This window comes from Enhydra lutris, unplaced genomic scaffold, assembly GCF_002288905.1.
Source record: "Enhydra lutris kenyoni isolate GAN:26980312 unplaced genomic scaffold, ASM228890v2 scaffoldscaffold1, whole genome shotgun sequence".
In the NCBI taxonomy this organism is placed as follows: Eukaryota; Metazoa; Chordata; class Mammalia; order Carnivora; family Mustelidae; genus Enhydra; species Enhydra lutris.
In genome coordinates, this window is record NW_019154085.1 from 77,344,629 (window position 1) to 77,371,710 (window position 27,082).

General features: G+C 39.9%; 1 protein-coding gene across 3 annotated transcripts in view; it reads right to left on the minus strand.

Annotated features, from left to right (window-relative positions):
* The window catches only part of LOC111160390 (ceramide kinase like), a 116,381-nt gene extending 89,948 nt beyond the window's left edge, over positions 1 to 26,433 (minus strand). For all 3 annotated transcript variants that reach the window (XM_022523673.1, XM_022523603.1, XM_022523520.1), the window contains exon 1: positions 26,196 to 26,433. In XM_022523673.1, coding sequence (XP_022379381.1) covers positions 26,196 to 26,433 — 238 coding nt within the window. The remainder of the gene's footprint in view (positions 1 to 26,195) is intronic.
* Positions 26,434 to 27,082: the final 649 nt, after the last annotated feature.

Genomic DNA, 27,082 nt, shown 5'->3' on the forward strand with positions numbered 1-27,082 from the left:
GAAATAGCACATACTTGAATAAAAAAGGATTTCAGCTTCATTCCTTCCTTCAATAATTGTTACCTGGACACTTTCCACATGCCAGACTGGTTCTACAAAGAGAAGCCTCTTAGAGATCTTCCCTGACTACTCAATAAATAATCACTGAAGAAAGATTTTATATATATATATATATATATGAACAAGCCACATAGATACAGGTTCAGAATCTCTCATTTGCGATTGCAAAATCCCAAAGCTCTGAAAATTGTACATTTTTTCTTAAATCATTTGGGAGCAAAATCTGAGCTGACCTCATTTTGTAGCAAAACAAACCAAACTGACAATGAAATTTTAAGTCTTTATCCCGCTTAGCATGGATATTCTTCATATTTCATTCAGGAATATTAATATTTGATTATGGGATGATACCTGAGGCTCACTGTGGGTGTTACATACACATACAATATATGCCCCACACTAGCTTTCTAAAATTAGTAAACATCTGAATTTTAAGACATAGCTTATTCCATAGGTTTCTGGGCAAAGGGAACAGTAAGTAACCCAATACTCCATGTCAGAAATAATGTGTCATACTCACATGGTTGCAGGATTGCTGCTCAATTTTGGATATAGTTCAGGAAATGTCACCAGATTTATTGATAGACTAGACGCAGAAAGGGAAAGAGCAGAATCTAGCACATTTCCAAGTGTTTAGGGTGTGGGCAACTATAATGATGAAGTCTTCATATACTAAAATGGGAAGACCCATGGGAGGTGCATAGTTGTAGGCTGTAGGATGAAACTGGAATTTTAGAATATACTAAGTCTGAGAAATCTATTAGAATGCTAAGTTGACAACTAAGTAGGTTTATAAATCTGAAATTCTGACATGCCTGGACTAAAGATAGAAATTTGAAGGTCATCAGCCTTTAGATAGTATTAGAAGCCACCAACCAGAGGAGGTTAAATCAGAGAGAGAATGAAAGACTAAGAAGTCAGAGGACAGACAAGGGAAAATGAGGACAACTAAGAAAGGAAACTTCGAAGGAGCAGGCCAGTGGGACGAGAGAACCAAAACTGTGACATCACAGAAGGTAGGCAGAAAAAGTTGTATTGAAGAGCACATTGCGATATTTTAAAACTCTGTCCATTGGTCAAGACAGATGAGTGCTGACTTTGACAAGTGAGCTGTAGAGTGATGGGAGTCAAGAGCCTGATCATAGAAGATTTAAGAAAGAATGAGAAACAAAGTGAAGACTGTAAATGTATAATTAGTCTAGACTAATAAATGAAGGGTTGTGGGAAAGACCAAAGAAATGGGACCAAGTACTCTACATAGATTATCTTAATTAATCCTCATAACAGTTCTGAAAGGTGGAAATTATCTCACTTTATAGATTAAGATGTACAAACTAAGGTAAGTAGTGTGCCAATGATTTAATGAAAAAGCTAGATTGATTCTAAGCACATCTGATTATCAAAGTTTATCCTCATACCATTGTACAGCTTCCTATGAATTTGCCATATGAAATAAATATTGAGAAAATGCCATAGTCTTCCCAAAAAGGACACTGGTGTGGGAGTTAGGAGACCTTAATTTTAGCTCTAGCTTGCTCACCTATCTTGAGGCTAATCCCTTAACTTTTGAGCCTGATAGCTCATTCCTAAAACAAGGAGATGGGAAAAGATTTATTTATTCATTGAACAAATATTTATTTTGTCCTTATTTGTTGCATAACACTATCCTAGGTGCTAAACAGTGATAAAAAAAATTTTTTTTAAAGGCAGAAACTTACCCTGTAGTAAGGAAGATGACAAAGAATCTAATACTTTTTTCGGCTCTAAATGCTTTAATAGTTATTTAATAAATAGACGGATTTATAAATTTATAATAAATAGACAGATTTCATTCTAGGCTAGCGCCAAGAGGTTTACATTTACTCTATCACTGAAACCTTACAGCACTGTAAGCTAGGTACTAGGATTATATCCCATTTTACAGGAGGGAGGGGGAGGGAGATAAACTGAGAGCTTAAATAGCTTGCACACAGTCACACACACATGAAATGACAAAGCTTACATTCTAACAGTCCAGCTCCAGAAACCCATCCTTCAGTTGCTCTTAATAGATGGTTAGTTCCTATCTGAATATTTCTTTTACTGTGGTTAACTTTCTTTTCCTGTTATTTTACTTTTCTTGGTGGTCTCTAAATGTTCAAAATGGCAAAGAGTGAGGAGTGAGAGAGAAAAAGAAAAACAATGAAACTGCAGAAGTGAATAGTGATCTAAAGTTTAAAAACAAAACAAAACAAAACAAAAATCAAGAAAACCAAAGTAGTACAGTAACATGAACAAAAAAGAGGTCTGGAGGGCACAGAAGGAAAGAGAGCAATAGCCCTTCAGAGGGTGGCCCACCAGATACCATACGCCTAACCATAAAGGACAACAGCGAGGCCACGTCCACCATGGCTCCAGGGGTTGCTCTAACAGAAGAGTCTGGCTTCTTCCATTCTCTTCTCACACTGTTGTCCACCTATCAACCCAATAAGAATCAACACTTCTAACAAACCTAACCAAGTGAATACATCCACTAAAATATTTCAGAAAGGAGCCCTAGATACTTTCTTATATTTTTTGTTCCAACCATGTTAAAAAGTTAAGTTCTTAGGGGTTAAGTGCTGAAATCCTTAAAGGAAACAGGAGAAAGGAGGCAGAGAGGAGTCCCCTGGTCTTACTACCGTGGAGGCCTCCTTCTGATTTTCAGCAAAGGGCCAATATCAAGCCCCTCCCTTTAGAGACCTCTAGGCAGGACCATGTGCACAAGGAAGCCTCAATAGCTAGGAGCCATTTTATTTTCCACAGATTCCAACAGAGAATGGTGATATTAGAGTCACTGGATTTCTCACTTTCAGAACTATTCTTAGAGCTAGCACTTTTTCCCAGTATTCTGAAGATCATATTGCTTTATAAATTATAGAGACAAATGTATTATCCATCAATAATCTAGTTTCTAAATTTTGAGTAGCTGCCATAGGCCAGGTGTTTTCCGAATGAGACAGTGATTGAAGGATGATTAGATATGGTTCTTTCCCTGTATAGTGGGGAATGAAAGCACACTGGGTAGCTAACCATTGTGTGGAACTTCACCAGATTATTCCCAAAGTACTGTTCCACAAAGGGACACTGAGACCCACTGGAGATTTTAAGGAACAACAATCCAATCCACTTCTCTACTCATCATTCTAGTTTCCCACAGAGTACCTTTGTGACAGAGATTCCAATTCATTCATGTGCTTTATAGGCCTCTTTAAAAATAGTCTGCATTAAGAGGTAAAAGCCACCCCAGGTAGCTCAGTGGGTTAAAGCCTCTGCCTTCAGCTCAGGTCATGATCTCAGGGTCCTGGGATCGAGCCCCGCATCAGGCTCTCTGCTCGGCAGGGAGCCCACTTCCCTTCCTCTCTGCCTCCCTCTCTGCCTACTTGTGATCTGTCAAATAAATAAAAATAAAAAAATAAAATCTTTAAAAGATAAAATTAGAACCAAATTTCCCTCTGCGAAACGTGCTTTTATTTATATTTTCTTCTACATACTCTTCATTTGCTGAATTTCTACACTGAGTGCCATTTATAATCAGAAAAAATAACAAATCAGAAAAATAACAAGAAAAAAACCAAACATGTCAAACCTGTAGCTTTTACATTGCCTAAAATTAGTTCTCCAGTCCACGTTTCTGTTCTTCATTAATTTCTATAGGCAGCTAAGAATGATGGACTAGAGAAGAAAATATTGTACTCAGAGGCTCAGCTATTTCCCAAATTCTCAGTAGGTATAATGTTAATACTAAGTAATAAAACTTCTCTTTCTTTGCCAAATTACCTTACTATACATACATCCCATTAAGGCGCCACTGTCAAGCAAGAAAGCAGCCGGTTCTTACTGTAAATAGCACAGCACGGAAACACAGGGACTGGAAATCCTGATAAAGGGCCTGCCAAGCTAGGCCCCCAGTCAAACACTCCATCTCATTAAATATAAATTATTTTCAGGTTACAGTGAGAATTTAAAAAGATAGGCATCCCTATTTCTTAATTTTAGAGAATACCAAACAGATCCTCAGAGAGGCAAAAGGGGCTTATCAATTACAGATGTAAAAGGCAAAACCTTAATTGTTACCTAAGACAGGGCTCTAAAGCTCATACTCTTTCCTTCTAGTTTTATAAGCTAGAAGGACTTGTAAAGAACCACATTGTAATTATAACATTATTTGTTGCATGCTTTATAATTAAACTTCAAGAAGATGTGGTTCATGTAATAGAATGGATTCCCATTTCAGTGTATCTTTTGCTGTCTCTCTGAAACCTCAAGTGTTAAAAGCAACACTTCAGGTTCTAGAAGAAAAAGGTACGAGGGGCACCTGGATGGTTCTGTCAGTTGGGTATCCAACTCTTGATTTTGGCTCAAGTCTTGATCTCAGGGTTGAGAGTTTTAGCCCTACATTGAGTTCCACTCTGGGTGTGGAGCCTACTTTAAAAAAAAAAAAAAAAAAAAAGATACCAAAGAGAAGTAGCAGAGATAACCTCTTCTGAAAGGGGCTAGAATCCAGGATCTGCTTATTACTACCTGTGTGACCTTAGAGAAATTACTTAAAATCTTCCTCTTCTGTTTTCTCATCTAGAAAATTCAAATGATAATAGCCTCTTCCCTCCCAAGACTGAAAATTCAGTCAGTAAGTTAGTAAAATGCTGGTTACTGTTCCTGCCACATACTATGTCCTACATATGTAAGCGTTAGCTATTATTACCTGAAATAATTCAACAAACCATTTGCAGTCACCACACCAATACCTGAATTAGATAAACCAGAAAAAGCAGCATGTGTGACAGGTAATAGGCAGGAATGATTTGAGTAAGACTCTACCTTACACTGAGAATACAAAAATGCTGTGGCTTTATTTCAAGTTCACAAACGTAGCTCCTGTTAGCCGGGGGCATCCTAAGCACCATCCCTAAAGCAGACTAGGAAGCCTCCCTTGGTCAAAGGGTCTACTAAAGTATATATGGAACAGATTAGAAGGAGAAAAGTAGGAATCAAGAGTAAGGAAAATAATGGGAAGATAGATTAGAAATAATTGTAAAAAATGAAAATCACTGGAAGTTGACTTGCATGCCACCACTGCTCCCACTGATCCTGGCTAGGCACAAGTATTTTCCCCACATACTTCCAGAAATGTATCAGGTTCAGTGTGTATCCATCCTGAAAGGGCTTATGTGCCCTACTCACAAAGTTCTCCCTTAATGCCACCCTAGGATCGGATAGAGTTTTTGAGAAACACTAATGAGTATGTGGACAGAGTATGAAACCGAAATTTAATCACAATCACCTGGGTTCATCATCTTTGGTTCTTCTTTGAATCCTGGATTTTTTTTTATGGAAACAGACTGTGGTGAAGAAGAAAAACTTCACATACTCTAGGATTGGGAAGAAACACCAGGCATGAGAGCACAGCCCTGAAATGGGCTATTTTCCTTAATCACCGTTTCAGCTCCTCAACAGGTATGAAAACGATGCCGTAGCAACAGTTTACAGGTGAAGGAGTTGCTAAAAATTGGAGCCGAGGCGATGGCATATCTAAATGATCATCAATAACAATGAAATACACGCCCATTCTCCGAGATACACAAGATCCACAGCATAATTATTTTGGGACATTCTCAAAGTCTGTCTTGTCTTAAAGATTTCATTAGTGTTCAAAATCTTTTAGTCGGTGGTGGGGAGGGAGGAAACAACACTGCATTTAGATGATCATGGTGCTAACTGGCTACTTAGACTACAACTACTGACAAACCCTTATTGTATAAAGCTTCAGACCAAAACCCAACACAATCAACCTCTGAAGTCTTCTAAGGACCTCACCAACCTTGTATTGGTCACTTAAGAAACATTAGATGCAGTAATTCTCGAACTGACCTTCAGATAATTCTAGATCTTCCAAAACATGGACCTAAGTAGCTCTGCTTTATCTATTGGGGGAGGAGAGAGCAGGTGCTTTAAGATGTCCTTGAAATAAAGAGACTAAAATTATAGAAACTTCAGTGTGGTTGTTTGTTCAAATAACTATGGATCTTACAGTGCCCAATTTGTTTCAGACAGTTACTTGGATGCTTGAAGATTAGGGATCAATTTATTTATTTAAAATGGTCTACTTTTGGGGTGCCTGGGTGGCTCAGTGGGTTAAAGCCTCTGCCTTCAGCTCAGGTCATGATCCCAGGGTCCTGGGATTGGCCCCCGCATCGGGCTCTCTGCTCAATGGGGAGCCTGCTTCCTCCTCTCTCTCTCTCTCTGCCTGCCTCTTTGCCTACTTGTGATCTGTCAAATAAACAAAACCTTTAAAAAAATAAATAAATAAAAATAAAAATAAATAAAATAAAATGGTCTATTTTCAATGGGCATTAAAAAAGGAAAAAAAGGGAGTAACTTTTTTTTTTTGGTCAAAAACCAATATTATCAGGATTTGGAACGCCGGAAATCTTTCTTAAAGAGATGTAAGAATTTTCAAAAAAAAGGAAAAAAGGAAAGAAAGAAAGAAAAATTGAGTGCTTTTCCTGCTCTTTAAAGGCATAGATGAGCTAAAGATTACACTAGTTCATTTTCCTTTTAATGTATTTTAGAATTATTTTTCCAATGCATAGATGCTGTTACCACCTACATAAGATTATTATAATCTATCCCAGGTAATTACTGCTGAGATCAGCAATTTAATGCCCTTTGTTTGCCAAATTTTTGTTTTCCCAAGAACCAATTCCACTCTATAAAGATGTGTTTCCAGGATACATATAATTATGCTGGGTATAACATCTGTCACTTTGCATGTTCAGAGCCTTACCAAACCAAAATAAGGGACACGCTTGTATGCCAACCTTAGGGAGAATGTTTCAAGTATTAAAAGCTTAAATATGAAGAAGAGGTTTCTTAGACTGTATTTATCAAAAGTAAAAGCTAATTCTAATTTAAATACCTCCAAATAGAATTAACTTATTTTGGTCCTTAGATAAATTTTAATATGGCTGTAGCATTTTTAATATTATTTAGTAATCCTGAGTTATCTTTACTAAGATTTCATATAGAAACCTTAGTGAATTTTCTACTTCAATTCTCTTCCAGGCCATCTAACAATCTCAACCAAAGCAACCTGTAATCAAGGACAGAAGAAGAAATAATTACTGGTGACCTCTTTTCTGTATTTCACCCTTTAATAGCACGGTGGATTTCGATGACAAAACAATGTTGCACTTTCAAATGTAGGTCAGTATTTTGATTGCACCACAGAAGTAAATCGTTCAGACTTGAAGAAAGCAGAGCAATACTGACCCAAATCACTTCTCTGCATGGCCTTCTACGTTGCCCACCAATCTGATAATCCTGAGAACTTTTCCATGTGCAAGATAATTGTTTATTGACAAGATTTTCCAGAAAGATACAAAAATGGAAAAAACTGATTTCAGGACCAAACCTGAAATGAACCCTGAACATGAGGAAAACAAATCAGACACAGTCATCTCTCACCAAACATTTGCAATCACTGACAAAATACTGAAGTTTGGAATTCATCACACTTTCAGAAAAGTTCAGGAGGTCAAGCAAACTGATGACCGTGTTAGTGGTACTCAAATGTATTTCACTCTCTTTTGAGAGCTGCTATAATATAACTAAAAGATTACTGTTTGGGCTGCTTTTAGACTGATGAGATCGCCCAAGTTCACAGAAATTTAGAGTGGAGGAAACCTACTTAAAAATAAAAGAAATAGGGGTGCCTGGGTGGCTCAGTGGGTTAAGCCTCTGCCTTGGGCTCGGGTCATGGTCTCAGGGTCCTGGGATCAAGCCCCGCATCGGGCTCTCTGCTTGGTGGGGAGCCTGCTTCCCCCTCTCTCTCTCTCTGCCTGCCTCTATGCCTGCTTGTGATCTCTCTCTGTCTCTGTCAAGTAAATAAATTAAATCTTTAAAAAAATAAAAATAAAAATAAAAGAAATAACACATCTTTCCAAACCATTTTCATATGGTCAACACTCCTAACAATTATTATTTATTATAAATAATGAGAAAGTAAGTAACTATACATTAACCATTATATTAAAAAAAATCAAACAACAACAACAACAACAAAATACATCACACTGTTAACAGAAATTTGGAGGAGAGGGAATAAAATCTACTTTCAGGACTGCAAAAGATTTAGCTAAACAAGTAAGTCCACCTGTTATAGACCGAATTGTGCCTCCCACCCCAAAATTCGTATGATAAAGCCCTAATCCCCCAGGGTGAATATATTTGAACACAGGGCCTTTAATGAGTAATTAAGGCTAAATTAAGTCCTAAGGGCAGTATCCTAACCTGATACCACTGGTATCCTTATGAGAAGAGAAGGACACAGAGCTCTCTCTCTGTGTGCACAGGAAGCAGGCTGCATAAGGGCACAAGGAAAAAGAAGAAATGAAAACTTAAGGCATGATGGTTTATTGGTCTGCTGGGGCTGCCATAACAAAATACCACACGCTGGGTGACCTTTTGTCTCATCTCATCACCGTATCGTACATCATTTTTCCCTTCTATATTCCATTATTTCCAGGCAGGAACACTGAAGAATATTTAACGCCAAAAAGAGAAAAAGCTTTAATTGCCTACTTTATCATTAGTTAGCACACTAGACTTACACTGAGAAGTCACTAAATTATTTTAGGTGAGAATTAATTAAAATAGCAAGTGATTCAGTCTGGTCAGGAGAAGACAGGTGAAGTTAACTGAAAAATTTGTGTAAGATATGAAAGTACCAACAATTATTTCTCTTATTGTCTTTCTGCAGCATCACACAGAAAATCTTCCAGGGGTGCCTGGGTGGCTCAGTGGATTAAAGCCTCTGTCTTCGGTTCAGGTCATGATCCCAGGGTCCTGGGATGGAGCCCAGCATCAGGCTCTCTGCTCAGCGGGGAGCTTGCCTCTTCCTCTCTCTGCCTGCCTCTTTGCCTACTTGTGATCCCTGTCTGTCAAATAAATAGATAAAATCTTTGAAAAAAAGAAAAGAAAATCTTCCAAAAGTCCTTGATATTTTTGCTCCCACAGAACTAGAACCAGTGCCTCCTTGAGCTTCCAAACCCAGGAAGACGGAGGACAGTGACGCCTGGAAAGTTAGGGTCAAGACTGACCCAGAATTAAGTGGAGAAACTAGTCAGTTTGAAAAGGTTCATCAAAGCCAACTAGAGAAATGGCCCTTCATCTCCCTCCACCCCTCTCTTCCCCTGACCCCTATAACTGCTGCCCCTATGACAGCCTCCTCCCTGGGAGATCAAATTCTGATTTAAGGGGCTTTAAGGGAGGGCTTTAAGAAGGTCCCATATGGAGGAATACTTTGCCTTAAGCAAAGTATTAAGTATTCCTCCACTCACTCCCTTCTTACCACTCACCCTAATGTTTGTCCTCTCCCAGACTCACACATGATTTAAGAGTCTTAGAAAAGGGCTCTGAAGTGTGGAGACAAAAAAAAAAGAGAGAGAGAGAGAGAGAGAGAAGAGAGAGGGAACAGAGCTTATTTTGTGATTTTCTAAAGTATTAACTGCTGGACATTTACATTTTGCTTTTCCCCCAGATCACTTAAACCTTAACCATTTTAAGCTAAACCACCTTCAGATATTAAAATATCATTCAAGAAAAGCATTTACCTGAAATAATAAATAACACTAAATTCAGTATTTTAAGGGCAGGGTTAAAGAAAATTATACAAATAATGAGTTTATATTTGAATAATTTATTGCAAAGATCCATACATCATTTTTCAAAAGTGTTTCCACAGCTTCCATTGTACTTTCAAGTTTTTTCTTTCATTTTCTTTTATTTCTTATTTCTTTTCAGTGTTCCGAAATTCACAGCTTCCACTGTTCTTAACCAGTTTCTGTATCTGTGCCCTTCCCAATTCTAAAATAAGTTCCTGACCTTACATTATTTTCTATATCATCTGTAAACTTTGAGAGGTGTTAATAAAATTCTGTGGTTAAGAGAGTATTTAATCTAGAAATATGTATTATCCTAAGACACCATTAGACTTATTCTCATATATGCGGATCAGGGAAACAAATGAAAGAAATCCAATTATTTAAGACAGTAATCCCTTAACTCTAGGATTTTGTTTTAATTATAAAGAGTGTGTCTTATTAAAAACAAAACAAAGCCTTGTCCTTTAAGAGAGAAACCCCTTGTTTCTCTGGCGAACATACATGCAAGATTTCCTAAAGAATGCAATCAACAAATTAATTTTGCTATTCTTTAATTTCCCGTGATATAACTGACATCTTAAAAAGCACATCAAGTAAACAATTATGGTTTCACCTGTTCATGATGTCATACCAGGCACCATACAATGTTAATGGAAATGTTTACTTCTGTTTCCCCTCCTCCATCCCACCATGATCACAAAATCCCCAGCACTAAAAATGAACAACAAAAAGTGTAGGCCGTAATAAACATTTAAAAGAAAATCGCTAAGTAGTCTACTTTAATAGGACTCCAGATATACCCAGCAACTGAAAACTCTTGATGAACATCCCCTTTCCCTCTGGTTCCTCCAGCGTCTTACACAGGGAAGGGGGGTGGCGGTGGGGGGGCGGGGGGGGAGTCCTGGAAGCGATGACTGAAAGTAAAGGGCCTGTTCTACAAGAGGCAAAAAAAAAAAAAAAAAAAAAAAAGTCATTGGAGACTCCCTTAGTTGTTCCTACACTTATACCCAGAGGGAAACTGAACCACAGTTTGGGAGAATTATACTACCCTTTGGGTCCAGGCCACTAGCCCACTTAAATGTTGAGTGTTGGGTCCAGAAGGTGGAGGGAAATCCCTCTTTCTCAAAGGACAGTGAGGCCCCTGCTTCTCCTATTTCAGGCTTAAAAGAAAGCTGCTTAGGCACTCAACACAGCCTCACTCGGTTTTACCACCGCAAATAAAGCTTTCAATAATCCTGTCCCCCTCACTGAACCAAGTTTTGGCATGGAAGGCACACAGACCTCACAGAGGCCAAAACTGAGCCACAGCAGGTCCAGCACCTCAGGTAACTGGCAAGAGCCTCCACTCGGTTTCAGCCAAGGGATGGCAGGCAGGGGACAGAAGGCTGTCCTAATGACATAAGTCACCCAAGGGACAGAGAGAGCCTAAGAGCAGCAAGGGCGACTGAATGAGCAGAGAGATGTAAATGAGGACATGCTTAGAGTCTGAAGGAGACCAACAGCTGATGCATGGAAAAGAGAAAAGTAGAAAGTAAAAGCTGTTCTAGCTATTATCTGAACAACACAGACATACACGGTGACTGGGACTGTATCTCTTACATATACTTACTTTGTTGGGTTTAGATTTAGTATAAAATGTGTAGGTAAGAATTTTATTGACAATATCCTCTAATAAATGGGGTTGGGAAAATAAATCTTTTTATACATCTTCCTCTGGAAAACATGGACCAATATTCCAATTCAGAGACCATTCTTTCGTTTTGAGATTTTAAATATGATATACAGCCATACTGCTTTCTTTGAATTAATAGCTAGGTCTTAAAAAAAAAAATTGGAGAAACAAAGAGGAATGCAGAAAAGAAAATTCCAGACAATGGTAATATGTGGTCATTGCTTTTTGTTCAGAGTCATACCAAAGTGAGTAGAAGGGATCCCACCTAGAAATCAATCAGTGGCTTATGTTCTCTAGAGGCTTTTCCTGTATCCTAAAGCAAAAATATCACGATTTCATAGAAACTTCACTTCCTCTTCCTTTGCCTGTCCTTCTAAACCCATCAAAGATCTAAGAAAGGTTAGCAATCAGCACAGGATATGAACTGACCAATGATACACCACAACTACTACACACTTTCATAAAACTCAAAGAGTAATTTCAGAACCATCAGAAAGCAATTTTGGACTACAAATGTTGGGTCCTAAAGGGTCCATATGAGGGCTCTTTTCTAATTTAAAGTATCAATGACAAAAAAAGTTAAACGAGATATCTTTTTAAAATAACGCGCACAGGAAGCTTCAGTTTCTTTCTGAATTATGCCACGGAGGTTATTAATTAATATCAACAGCATAAAAAAAACCCAGACTGTGAGCCTACTCTAATGAAATACTGTAGATTCACATTAAAAAGTGACTGACAGGTCAAATTCTGAAAAAGAAACAGTAGATACCACCACAAAACTAGCAGATGTTTCTTGAGGTCATTTGTACAAAAACATAAGCATATGTTAAAGAAATCTGACACTATCATGGAATCAGTTGGTGTCTAAAATAATAGCAGCTCCTTATGGCAATATGGTAATATCCGTATCAAATGCACAACACATTATGTTGCAACAGTATGTGCAGACAAAAGAGCATCGGTGGCAGCAATAATGACCAGTGCTTTCATTATGGTGAAAAAATAAAATTAGAAGGTTATATCCAGGGCATAGTATTGTTTAACAGTAAACTGAAGATGATAGACAGTATGTTGAATTTTCAGAGTCTGCACTTCACTGATTTTATGGAGACTCTTATAAAGGCAGAATATTAACCGAGTAAGAACACTCAAGTTTTTATAGGCACCTCTGACATGGGTTTTCTGATTTCTTCATGCTTCCTAAGAATAATGGTGAAGATAGCTGTTGTTTTCTTTCTTTCTTTTTTTTTTTTTTATTTGACAGATCACAAGTAGGCAGAGAGGCAGGCAGAGAGAGACAGGAGGAGGCAGGCTCCCTGCTGAGCAGAGAGCCCGATGCGGGACTCGATCCCAGGACCCTGAGATCATGACCTGAGCCGAAGGCAGAGGCTTTAACCACTGAGCCACCCAGGCGCCCGATAGCTGTTGTTTTCAAAGCTAATGGTAGTACCTGATTAGTTTAGGATATGAACAGGAATTCTTCAGTTCAAATCCATAGTTCAGCCTGGTGTCCTATCCTCAGTATTTAAGCAACTGGTAACTACTAGGTCATTATTGTAGAGGAAAGCTGCAAATAATTTAGTAAGTGTATTATCAGCTTCAACCTCAGAAGTCTGACATTTTTTTTTTTTTAAGATTTTATTTATTTATTTGACAGACAGAGATCACAAGTAGGCAGAGAGGCAGGCAGAGAGAGAGGAAGGGAAACAGGCTCCCGGCTGAGCAGAGAGCCCGATGCGGGGCTCCATCCCAGGACTCCAGGACTCCGAGAACATGACCTGAGCCGAAGGCAGAGGCTTTAACCCACTGAGCCACTCAGGCGCCCCAGAAGTCTGAGATCTTAAAGGATAGTTCTTTGGAAAAGTCATACACCACAAAGTATATGGTGTACACAATGGATGCTAATTATTATTGACTAAAAGATCTTTGAAAAGCCAAAGCCAAAAGGCATTCCATAACTTAAAGATTTTATTTATTTGAGAGAGTGAGGGAGCACACAAGCGGCGGTGGGGGTTGTACAGCAGAGGGAGCGGGAGAAGCAGGTTCCCCACTGAACAGGAAGTGCGATGGGGGGCACTCAATCCCAGGACCCTGGGATCATGACCTGAAGGCAGACGCTTACCTGAATGAGTCACCCAGGCTCCCTGGCATGCCCTAACTTTTCATACTAATTGTTGGGATTCACATTATACTGTAGGAAAGTTAAATTTGAAAAAGCTGTTAGAATTACAATGTACATATTTTGCATCCACTGCTTCAGCATGGAAAAATGAATCCAGCATGTACCTAGCAAAGTGCTCAAGTATCAAGAAGATTTGGGTAAAATTAGATTTACCCATAAGATATTTCCACGGCATGAAGCCCAGTGACAGAGTAGGTTTGATCTCAGTATAAAACATTCAAGCAACTTGGAAAAAGATTTGTCTTTAATTCAGAAGCTAGAATACCAAGACATTTCCCCCACCCAAATATGAAAAATGCTAATTTACCAAATGGAAATATGATTTTTAGAGAAAAATTTCTACTTTTGAAATAAGAGATTATAAATCAAGTCCCATGACAAAAATGTATTTGTAATTTTTTAGTTTACCCTAAGTATTTAAACAAATTATCTGAAATAAGTAGGTTATGAATGGAACTTTAAAAATGCATTCTATCCAAGGGGCGCCTGGGTGGCTCAGTCGTTAAGCATCTGCCTTTGGCTTAGGTCATGATCCCGGAGTCCTGGGATCAAGCCCTGCATCAGGCTTCTTGCTCCTCAGGAAGCCTGCTTCTCCCTCTCCCTCTCCCACTCCCCCTGCTTGTGTTCCCTCTCTTGCTATGTCTCTCTCTTGTCAAATGAATAAATAAAATCTTTAAAAAATTTAAATAAATAAATAAATAAATAAAAATGCATTCTATCCAAGATTTTAAGTGCAACAAGTTTCTATCTATATAATGAAAACAAAACATACTCTACCTTCTCTTTACACTTTCAGTACATGAAAACATGCCTAATATAAGGAAACCATACATGCCAACAGTTGCTCAATTTTATTGATCTTATTCTTTCCGCACAGGTGGACATAGAAAGTACTTTGAATTAAGTGTAACGTTCAGTGCACTTAAAAGGTTAATTTGGAATATTATTTGTATTAGACAAACTCCAATTTTAGGAAATGAATTTTTTCTGAGTTAAAGTGATACATAAAAAGTTCTTTTCTAGGGGCACCTGGGTGGCTCAGTGGGTTAAAGCCTCTGCCTTTGGCTCAGGTCATGATCCCGGGGTCAAGCCCTGCATCGGGCTCTCAGCTTCGCAGGGAGCCTGCTTCCTCCTCTCTCTCTGCCTGCCTCTCTGCCTACTTGTGATCTCTGTCTGCCTGTTTCCTCCTCTCTCTCTGCCTGCCTCTCTGCCTACTTGTGATCTCTGTCTGTCAAATAAATAAATTCTTTTCTACATGCAAAAATTAATGTGTTTAAAATAGCTTCATTGATTTTTAAAATTTCAGTAATACCTAAATATTATGGCTGTACAAAGATCATAAATTTCCAATATTTAATGTTTTCTGAAAATAGCTTTAATTTCTTTTCTTAAAGTAGCCTCAGCCTAGTAAGAAACATGACATAGCTGACAACCCAAGGTTCATGAAAAACATAGATCTGAAGCTTGATGGGTTTCAGCTTGCAGTCCTTCAGGAGCCATTTCTCCAGTTTATGCATTATTCAAGCTTTCAATTTCCCTTCTGTTTGGACATTTCGCTAGTCACTGGCATATTTGATGCACGGTACAATGCATTTCAAGTAAGATACTTTCTCATTTTGCTATTCTGAGAATTTTAGCAGTGTCCACACTACCCATTGTCATACACATTAAAAATCTCAGCATCACCATTATTTCTTCCCCTTCCCTCAAGCCCCACATCCTCCAAATTCTATCTCTGACAACATCCCTTCATCTAGCTTCACCTCTCCTTTCTCCCCGCCACATGCACACGGTCTCCTGGATCTTCTGTTATACTTGCCGCTGAACTGGGCTCTTCAGTGTGGAGCCCATTTATACCCCCTGCTGGTTCCATAAATGCCTTCTCAAAATCCAAACTCTCTTGCTTTAAAAAAAAAAAAAAAAAAAAACTTGACGTCCTCTGACATTCCGATTTTGCCACCCCTTACTCAATTCAGGGTGAGATACCAACTTCCTAGCCTGATATTCAAGTCAGTACAAATTACTGACTTACCACAAAGCGCTGTCATCTCCCTCATTTACACATACACGCTCTTTATACCCTATGCTGATTTTCCGAATAGGTCAAGGCATTCTCTCCTGAGATTTTTCCCTCAAAATTGTGTTCGTAGAATTTTTTTTTTTTTACACCTTTGTGTTGCCAATTCCCAGTCATCCTTTCAAGTTTACCCTCACTCACATCCCTCTGTAGCTTTCCCTGACCTCCTCCTCTACCCATCCCAACAATATGATTTTCTCTTTTATAACTAAAAGTGATAACTTCCATGTATTTTATAATGCCCTGTAATATCTCAAAGGCACATAAGATAGGCCGCTAATAATTTTGCCGGTAAGTCTCCCTGCAGATTGTGATTATTTGGAAGCAGAAATTGTGTCAAATTGGTTATGGCATTCCTGGAGCCTCCCCCCACCCCAGCACGAAATAGGTGCCCCCTAATGTTGGGGGAAATAAGCTACAAGAATGAATAATTTAATGAGAAAGACAAATCAAAACCATAGGGAAATACAATTTCTCATCTATCAGGTTTTTTAAAACTTCTACAACATACTCTTGAAGAAACTTCGCAGAAACAGGTGCCCTCATACAATGACAAAAAGGCAAAACAATTTTTATGAGGTAATTTGGAAATATTAAGCAAAACTATGCAAGCGGTCGGGGGGGTATATGGGAAATCTTTGCCAACTTCTGCTTAATTTTGCTACGAACCTAAAACTACTCTAAAAAATAAAACCTATTAAAAATTATATAGGTATTTATTCTTCGAGTCAACAATCCCACTTCTAGGAATCTATTCCAAAAAAATACTAAAAAAAAAAAAAAAAAAAAAAAAAAAAACCAAACACACAAAAGGATACATAAGGTTTTTCATTACACCACCATTTTTTTTTTCCAGCAACAAAAATGACTAGAAGCAACCCAAATCCTTCAATGGAGAGCTGGTTCAACAAACTACAGTACACAGATTATTGTGCAGATATAAAAGCAAGTGTGGACTCTCACTATAGAGTGATATGCCAGGTATATTGTTAATTTAAAAAGAAATCAAGCGGAGAAAAAATATGGTAGGCTACTATGCACTTAAGAAAGTAGGAAGGGGTTGGGTAAGGAGTATATACATATAAGCAAACATGTACACACACACATACATACACACACATATGTTTGCTTATATTTACAAATGAATAAGCCAAAAATTTGAAAAGACAAAAATAAGCTTACCTATAATAGGAAGGAAGAAAAAGCATAGAAAAGACACAGATAAAAAGTTACACTTCCCAGAATATAGATTGTTTAAAGGGTCTGACTCTGGAACCCTATATTTTTACATAATTACAGAATAAAACTGGATTTGAAAAAAAATGCCCCAAATTACAAAGTTAAACAGATAATTCTGTGCATTGAGTTGAGGATAGACTATCACAGATAGGAATGATTTTTGGTGTCTTTAAAACACAGTACTTTGACTACACACACCATCTACCCTGAGTGCTATATACCCTAAAAGCAGTAACAAAAAGTTACAGAATGATCTTAAATGGCTTTCAGAAGTTATACTGTCAATGGCAGCATTGGTGTTACTATTCTGTGATTTATAGGTATTGTAAGATAAAGCAAGGGAGCAAGTAGGTATATTGTTGCAATTAAAAATCAAGATTTTAGGGTCACCTGGGTGGCTCTGTGGGTTGCACCTCTGCCTTCAGCTCAGGTCATGATCTCAGGGTCCTGGGATCAAGCCCCACATTGGACTCTCTGCTCAGCGGGGAGCCTGCTTCCCCCTCTCTCTCTACCTGCCTCTCTGCCTGCTTGTGATCTCTCGCTCTGTGTCAAAATAAATAATTAAATCTAAAAATAAATCAAGATTTAAGGATAGCAGAAAAGAGATAAAGCAAAAACCTTTTAGTCCTGAACTGAAACTGGAAGTATAATTCCATGACGCATTTTCTTTTTTAGAAGAAAAATACATTCCTAGCTGTTTTCTGGAAAACAAAACAAACAAAAAACAAAAACAAAAACAAAACATGGAAAACAGGCCCATTGAAGGGAAATATTGGAAATGAGCACAAGCAGTGCTCAAACTGTGGTCTTGAAATACCACTACCCAATAAAAGTAACTAAGTTTCCTTGATGATCAGGTTGATACCATGTCTGAGGCATGACCTACCATTCCAGAAAGCCAGAAAATGGAGACAGCAGAGGGAATGTCAAAAGAACTTAGAAGTCAACTTGGAGGGCTTCCCAACCATCCCAAATGCCAGAATTAGGACAATTCGAGAATTAGTAAGAATTGGCATTACTGTAAATTGAAACCTAATACCTAAGTTCTTAACAATCATAATAAACCTCACTGGTCATTATGGCTGCTGTCATCTCCCTTTGAGGAAGAACTTTCCTTTCTGCTGCAGAGAAGGCAGTTACCTTTGGCCCCCAGCTGTTGGTCCCTTCAGGCTCTACCTCAACTCATTGCTGAGGTCATACTATTCCCAGACTAAACACAGCTGAGGTTCAGCCATTTCTGGCCAAGGCAGGGCTCCTAATGGGCAGTCTTTTCCCCCAGATTTCACCATAGGTAAGCAAAGACTTGACTAGACCTGGATCATGGGCTGAGGATCCCTCTGTCCCTGCCTGCTTTACAGGTGTCAGATTGGCCTCAAAGTCACAAGGGTATCCCTCCCTATCAGTCTCCCCCTACTTGTATCTTTCACAGATACTTGCCCCCAATAAATTTCTCATATTCTTATAAGAAACTAGAGACCAGACAACTCAGTTTGTTCAGAAAAAAAATTGCAAGGGAAAAAAGAGGAATCCGTGGATTAGAAAATATTAAAAACCCAGCAACCAACTGCAAAATGGCCCTTATTTCCCCCCGTTGATTTCTATTTAAAGAGAAACAATCAGGAGACTCTGAACACGGACTGGATATTTAAGGATATAGGGGATTATTTTAAATTGGAATAGTGCTTTTGTGATTACATTGTGCCTATTTTTTAAATCCTTATCTCCTAGAGATACACGCTAAGATGTTTATATGTATAGATGCGATTTATGAGGTCTAGGAATTGCTTCCAACTATTCCAGAGAAATAAGAGGAAAAGCCAGGACATAGATAAAACAAGACTGAGTTTAAACAATTTCAAGGCCAATGTGTTCTACAGAGCCTCACTCTTCTCTGGGTTTTATATAAAGACTTCTATTATTCTTTCTACATTTGACTATGTTTAAGGTTTTCCATAATAAAAACACTGGATATTTTTTTTTTTTAGCTATAAAAATTCCCACTTCTTTTTCATCATGTACTCTGAAATGGAAGTACCCCAAGAAGAATGTGATTTCCATGGTAGAATGGTCTTCAAGGCCTGAAAGAAGTCTGATGATATTACTGTATTAAAGGTTTTTTGTTTTTGTTTGGGCCATGATGCTCCCTCACACACAAGATAGACTCCTGATGGCATGAGGGGGAATTCCTTCCTGCTTGATCCAGGAAGCAGCACAACCTAATGGCACAGTATGGGCTCACCCGTCAGAATGGTTGGCTTTGAACTCCATTGCTAGTATGACCTTGGACAAGTTATTTAACATCTCTGGGCCCTAGGGATAAAAATCCTACCTAGACTACATAATCTTGCTGGGAAGATTAAACAAGATAAGATACTTGGCACAGGACTTGGCAGAGTAAACATCAATAAGCATTCACGGTTTTCAGTCAAACACTGGACACTGTTGTGTAGCAGCAGTTTTCCAGAACACGGTTTCTGATTAAAATCTTGCAATGTACACAGGAATTCCCTGATGCCAGCTGGTATATTATTTTAGATTTATCTTTAGGCTTACCATAAGTCCACAGCACTATGCCAATTTTTTTTTTAATATGCATACCTGAAGGCCTCCCTGCTTCTTGATTTAGTCATTTATCACACCGAAATCCTCAACTTCTGGTCCACATGCCAGAAGTTAGCATAAAACTTAATTCCCTTCAAACTCCATTTCTCTTTTTCCTTTTACTTCTCTCATCACATACTGATTTTGGAAAACTTAAGAGCATATGAATAGTCATGGCTACTAAGAATCCCCTCCTTTTGCTCATTCTACACATACAACCAGATTTCACTTGTCCAGGATGTACTACATCTTTGGCTCAGTTCTTCCAAAACCTGGGCAGGATACACTCATATGGAAGACTTCTAGAAGGACTGATGTTTGTAGATTTGTCAATATTTGAAATGTAATCTAATAACCTAGTCAAGTAACAGGCTCAGCAGGAGAGACGATAAGGTTCAGAATGAGCAGTGCAGAACTGAGTTCACAGGGAATTAGGTCTATTACCTCCCTAGTCCTTTAAACAAGGATGGTCCATTTCCCCCCAAAATACAGAGAGCACGAAAATGCCCAGCCCAGGCAATGCCATCTTCCTGTGTATCCAACCTACCCATCAATCCCATTACGTACTACCACAGCTCTTTGATTCTTCAACTCCACGTTTAGACTTTGGCGATTCACTTCAGGTCCTCCTGCTTCCCTAAGTCCCAGCTGGATTCGCCTCTGGTTTACTGACTGTGATCCAGACATTGGACTCTCGGTTTTTAAGTCCCTTGGCTTCAGCACAAGCACGGTTCCCCAGTTCCACACATAAAAAGATATTTATGTGCCAGGTCTAGCCCCCAAAGATCCCTATGTGGGGGAGGGCAAAAGAAAGGGAGACATAAAAGTAGATCAAGGTTCTAAAGGTACTTGCCTTCAGAGGGTGCCATATGGTTGAGGAAACCATCAATATGGAGACTCTCAGGGAGCTGGGGTATGCAGGCTAAAGACAGTTATTTCGTATATACTATTTCTATAGTAAGAAACAGATTAAGTTTGCCAAATCTCAGTTCAAGTAAATCACAGCCACCAAGATGAATAATAGAATCATTTTTAGAGACAACATTTCACCTTTACTATCAACTCTTACTTTGCAACAAAAGCTTTTTTTTTTTTTTTGTATTCACAAAGTATGTTAAAGGGCTTTGCTGTCTCTAGACTCTGTGGTTTTGTCTAAATTGGCTGCTCGGGTTGTAGGACTGTATCAGTTTTACATGAAGATTTGGAAACGGTACCTTCCTGGAGAAGTAAATATTATATTAAAACTGACACCTTAGGAATAAAGGAAATTAACAATTTCAACTCTGGATGCAGTAGAGCCCCATTATCCAATGTGATCACCACTAGCCATTTGTGGCTATTAATTTTAATTAAAATTAAAAATTCAGTTAATCACAGCAGTCACATTTCAGGCATACTAGCTGTGTGTGGCTGGTGACAAGGGTACTGGACAGTTCAGACACAGAATATCCCATCACCACAGAAGCTTCAAGTCATGCTTTAGAGATTCACTCTACATTTGTTTTCTGTGTGGACCAACTTACTTTAATAAGAAGCTTTTATACAATAGGACTATTTAATATTTCTATCATAGCTTAACAGACCTTTCAAAGCACTTTAAAAACTTCATAAATGATACAGGCAGTTCCTTGGTAAACTTGATTTTTCCTACCCTTATTAAAAGTCCCTCAAATCTGACATCTTAGGAACAGACTGACCATTTTTTTAAAAGAAGTATTTTCTTAATATGTAGGCTGATAAATCAAAGCATGTTTTACCGAGTAATTAATCTTTCAATAATTCACACAACAGGTCATTTTGGGGTTTAACCCCTGCTTCCATTATTTCTGACCACAAGGTCCACCGACAGATGTCTCACTTTGGATGTACACAACAGAAGACTGGGATCTGTTTCACGTACATCTGTTCCCAAACGGCTTAGGCAGATTAATACTTAGAATGCACCCAGCTCTGCTAAGTCCCAAACAACCATTAACTCTTGTTGTTTTTAAATTATTTTTTCTCATTTTTGCATTTTTCCACACTACCTTTCACACTGGTAAGTTTCCAGCAAATGTTTATACATGTAAAGCTAATCATTTTAATGCTCCTAAAAGAAACACTTTCAAGACCTTATTCTGAAGCCCAGCTTTCTCACATTTTCTGGTTACTGCTTTAATTCAACTCAGCTCAGAGCTAGGGTAGGAATAACCCTTTGGTGAAAAAGATCATGAAATTGTGTAACGTGAAGGAGGAAGTCCATGAAAACCAGAATTTTAAACCACAAGATTTGAGACTCTCATTTTTTTCCTATTTAATACATAATATTCAGATGCTAATCAGATTACAAAATCCTTGCCCTGAAATTTGCTTAAAAGGCATCGTAAATGAAATCAAGGATAAGCTAGTCTTTTTATCCATCATAAAAAAATGTGCTGATGACTAGCGCTAACCAACATTTTTCCATCAGAAAATGGTTTCTTCCTTTCCAAAGATAGGCCCGGGGCTGAGAGGACTGTCCACCTCTCTCCACTATGCCCTGAAGCTGTGGAAGGACAGGAAGGGGCCTGTTTGTCCCCCATGTGTTTCTTCTAATTAGAAATTCGTTAGGGTTGAGTGGCTCCTGCTGTCAAACAAGACTCGTCTGCAGGCACTGGACGGTTGACCCCACTGGTCATTCAAACCTGAGACTTATTTATGTCCTAACACCTGAAGTCTATGAACATAGGTATGTTCTTTAAAAAGCAACTTCAGAGTTAATGGTTTTCGACGATTATATACAGTTGATCCTTAAATAATGCGGGGGTTATGGGTGCTGACCCACGCGCAGTCAAAAAAATCCACGTTTAATTCTTGATTCGCCCAAAACTTAAGAGCTAACTGTTGAACAGCAGCCTTCCCAGCAATAATAGTCAATTAACAGATATTTTGTCCGTTAAATGTATTATATACTGTATTCTTACAATAAAGTAAGCTATAGGAAAAAATGTATCTTTCAAGATGAACATTTATACTTCTGTACTACATCAAAAACAAAACAAAACAAAACTCACGTGTCAATAGAGCTGTGTAGTTCCAAGTCAAGTTGTTCAAGGGTCAACTGTAATGAAATGTCTCATTCTGCAGGTGAAGAAACTAAGTGGAGTTAAATCACTTGCCCAAGTCAGTTACAGTCCTGATAGTCACAGAGATAAGACGGCAGGTCCTTTGGTGCCCCATCCTGAGAACATTCCTGCACCAGGCAGATTACACACAGCTGGAGTGGGGAACCTATAAAAAGTCCCATTTTTCATACATCAGGATGCTATCCATTAGTAAATGGTGAGGCTTCCAATGTGAAAAGGCAGAGAGATCTGTGGGCATTTGGTATTCCTGTCACAGAAATTCCTAAATTGATCATTCTTAACTGTATTAAAATTTGAGCTTAATACAGTTTAATCCTACCCATTCCTAACTCTCCCTACCAGGAGCTTTTCCTTTATGGTAAAACATGATCCACCCGGTCACACAGTACAATAAGCAGATCCGGCTTTGGGGAGGCACAAAAATGCTTCTATCTTCTGCTTTCATCAAACCTTTCAAGTAGAAGCTTACTACCTGCTAAGCAAACATGGCAAGAAAGTTGTCCTTGGCTGAGATCTAGAACAATGTCAACAGGTAACTGGTGATGCTTTTGAAGACCTTGAACTCTGAAAGTGTCTGATCGAACAACAGCACAAGGACTAAGTTATAAAATACACAGATCTGTCTAATACATGTGCCCATGTCCCCTTTCCTGTGCACCCTTCATTTCTGACGCCTCCTCTCCCCACCCCAGTTCCAGGCACTGTGTTGGGAGCTGCCCATACTGGCAGCACTACTCTTAATCCTCTTTGCCTAGATAGGGTCCCATAACCCAGGCTTATCTGGTCTCAGACAACTCACCTGATCCCTCTCCCCTTTCTTCAGGATTTTGTTCCTTCCTAGGTCACAGCTAAGTGGGTAATTACTTTATATTCACAGGAATAAACTGTTCATTTTATATTTACACAAGAAAAATGGCCAGATTTTAAAATTCCCATAGAAGGATCATTGGGTAACATTGCAGATCATCAACCTTTTCTGAACAGATGACGCCCTTCTGTGCACATATTTTACATTGTTGTGGTGGCCTCCTGGTCAACCTATGCCCAGGTGTGCTTACCACCCTGCAGCTGAGCAAGAGGGAACCTTCTAGCCAAGGCACCCACTGTGGAGAAGTGGGCCAACATTAGCTTAATTTTTTTTTCTTTTTAGAAGAGTTCCAATACTTTAAAGAAAAATGGAGGGGATACTCCTGCATGTGATGCAAACCCACTGTTAAGTAGCAGTATAATAAAGGGTACAATGCAATAGGCAAAACTAAAGTTCATGGGACCAGTTAGCAAATTCATTCAACGATCAGTCATGTGTCAGACACTCTTCAAAGTGCTGACAGTTAACAAACCGATGGTCTGAACATCTTTTCCCCCCACCTAGATCTAGTCTGAGAGTTATACCATCAGCCCCCCTGCTTCTCAGGCCTTCAGATTGGGTCTGAATTCTACCACTGGCTTTCCTCGTTCTCCAACTTGCAGATGGCATGCAAGGGGGACAGCTCAGCCTCCATAATCCCACAGTAGATCTCCTCAAAGCTATAGCCCAAGTTCCATTTCTCTGGAGAACCCAAACACATTCTAGATTTGTCAAAACCCATAGAATGTACAACATCAAAAGTGAACATCAAGAGTGAACCCTAATGTACACTATCGACTCTGGGTAATGATGGTTCATGTAGATTCATGAACTATAACAAATGTACCACTCTGTTGAGCAATGTGGCTAATGGGGGGGGGTGGCTGTGCATGTGGAAGGGGTAAGGGGCATATGGGAAATCTCTGTACCTTTTGCTCAATTTTCCAGTAAACCTAAAACTGCTCTAAAAAAATAAAATCTACTTTTAAAAACCATGAAGGTTTAAAAACTGAGTGGTCTTGAACTCTTTCCTGTGTATGATCTAATAATGCCCAGTGACCCCACTCCACCCTTTCCAGGAACAGCCTGTCACTGGCCAAGGAGCACTGGACACAACCCACTACATCCTTCCACACCACAGCCTCCCGGGTATGGTAACCTTGATACAGCTCTTCCTCCATTAACTGGACCAATTTCACTGGTCTTTCAGCACTCACCTCTAACCTAATTCCACATCAGAGATTATTTCTCACATTTAAACTTGTGTCTTGGTACCTTCTTTTCCCACTCAGTGTACTAAGTAAAACATCCACTTCTAAAATAGAAGTTCTTATGAAGCTGCTAGGATTTCGACCTTCCAATTTTAAGGCCTAAAGTGGCACACTAGGTATTAAGAAAAAAGTAATACACCTAGATGAAAAAAGATGGGTTTTAGAGCAAAACAACAAAAACAAAACAAACTTTCAACCTTTATAGTTTTTAATTTCTACTTCAGGAACACTACGCAAGCATACTTTTCCTCCCTCACCACTCAATTTAAAACATTTCCTTTCTTGTGTCATTATTTGCGTTTTTCTGGAGGGGCACTGCAACACCAATCTGTATGATCTCTCATTGCATGGTCGTGGTTTAATTCTGTCGTGTTTCCCCTTCATTGTAGGTAAAATTGGCTCTTGTAGGCTAAACTCTATAACTTCTATATCCTCCCAAATTCAAACTGACTTAAAAACTTAAAAGTTAGGGATATGGACGTAGAATTCTGTCAACTCAGAGCTTTGATAAAAGTCTACCTTGGTTGTCAAAACACCTGAAAACATTTTAATTAAAGTATAAGTGAGCCAGGATGGCTTATGGAGCAGAGGCGGAATTCACACTCAACCAGGGCGGAGTCCCTGACTAGTCGGCGGCATTTTGTTAGCTTTTTGCACAAGAAACTTTAAAACAGTAACAGGTTTCTATAGTACTAGTACAGGGTGGCCGGTTTTCCAACCCAGAAAGACGTTTTTTTAAATTTTCTTAAGTTGGTATTCAACTAGGTGAGACAGTTTCACATCCCAGTTTCTTGAGAAATCATCTCTAGACTGACTTGAAATAGTTCTATTGTAAATAAGGCACTGTAGTATTTCTAAGTAACTCAAGTCAATAAAAGACGAATGCAAGTAAACAGCGTGATTAAAGTTTTAAAGTTAACATTAAGACTAAGCCTGTAGAAACCTTGATTCTAGACAATGGCAAGGAATGTGAGGGGCGTCGAAGTCCAGAGAGAGCCCAAAGTGGGCGCGGGGGGGGGGGCTTAAAATTCAGAAGTCAGCAAAAGGAGAGGTGGATTCAGAACCCACATGTTGGTGTACTCTGCAAAGCGCTTATACTCCCAGCGTACGGGCAGAAATGGACGGATTAAAACTTCAGCTTGGAGGGAAGGAGGCCCTTCCCAGCAGCTTGAAAAACATCGCCCCTCTGGGGCTCAGTTCTGTTTTTTTCTGCATCGCAAAGCAGAAGCTGAGCGGGACTTCGCTCCGGAGGCGGGAGAAGCCAGGCAAGAGGCAGCAGGTAGCGCGAGGCCCCTGGGGGTAGATAAGGTTCTCCCCATTTGGGAAGGAGGGGGCGGTGGCGTCGGGACGCTGGGAGAGGAGGAGCCTGGGGGGAGCGGAGTGGAAGCGGCGGGAGGTGGAGGGAGGAGGAGAGGGTGAAGGCGCCGCTGGAGGTGAAGGAGCCGGGACCACTCACCCGCGGGTCGCTCGGGCTGGATGGGCCACCACCTCAGGGCCAGCTCGCTCAACACCACGTCGCAGCTGCTCCTCCCGATCTCGAAGATGCCCCGCAGCAGAGTCTGCCCGGCCGCCGCCTCCGGCTGTAGCCCGGACGCCCACAGCGCCGAGGGCACAGCGGCCGCCGCCGGGGGCGCTTCTTCCTCCGGGCCGCCCTCCAGGGCGCTCACGCGGCCTCCGCGCCTCCCCCGGGGCATGGCGGAGACGCTAGCTGAGCTGGAGCCAGGGGTCTGGGGAGGCCTTTGAGGAGGAAGTGGAGGCCGCAGCACCCACGACTCTGGCTGCGTCGGGCGCTGCCACAGCAACCGCGCGCAGGGCAGAGACCCAGGAGGGAGGCGGGGCGGGCAGGCGGGGCCGCCGGGACCCAGTCCTGCACCTCCGCCTGCGGGACGCGGGTCTCTGCCGCTCGCTACAAAAAGATCCACGTCCCGGAAGAGGAAAAGTGTCTCCCTCCGCCAAACTTTACTCTTCGCGGGGATTTAGTGGATTGCGCTACCCACAGCGCTTCTCAAATTTTTACTTAGCCTCTGGGCATCTCGTTAAAATGCACATTCCTGGGCACCTGGGTGGCTCAGTGGGTTAAAGCCTCTGCCTTCAGCTCGGGTCATGATCTCGGGGTCCTGGGATCGAGCCCCACATCGGGCTCTCTGCTCAGCGGGGAGCCTGCTTCCCCCTCTCTCTCTGCCTGCTTCTCTGACTCCTTGTGATCTCTGTCTCTGTCAAATAAATAAATAAAATTTTAAAAAAAAATGCACATTCCTACTGAAGCGGTGCGGGATGAGGTCCGGGATACTGTATTTCTAAGAAGCTCGGGGTGATGGTGACGCCCATGTCCGGCGACGCCCA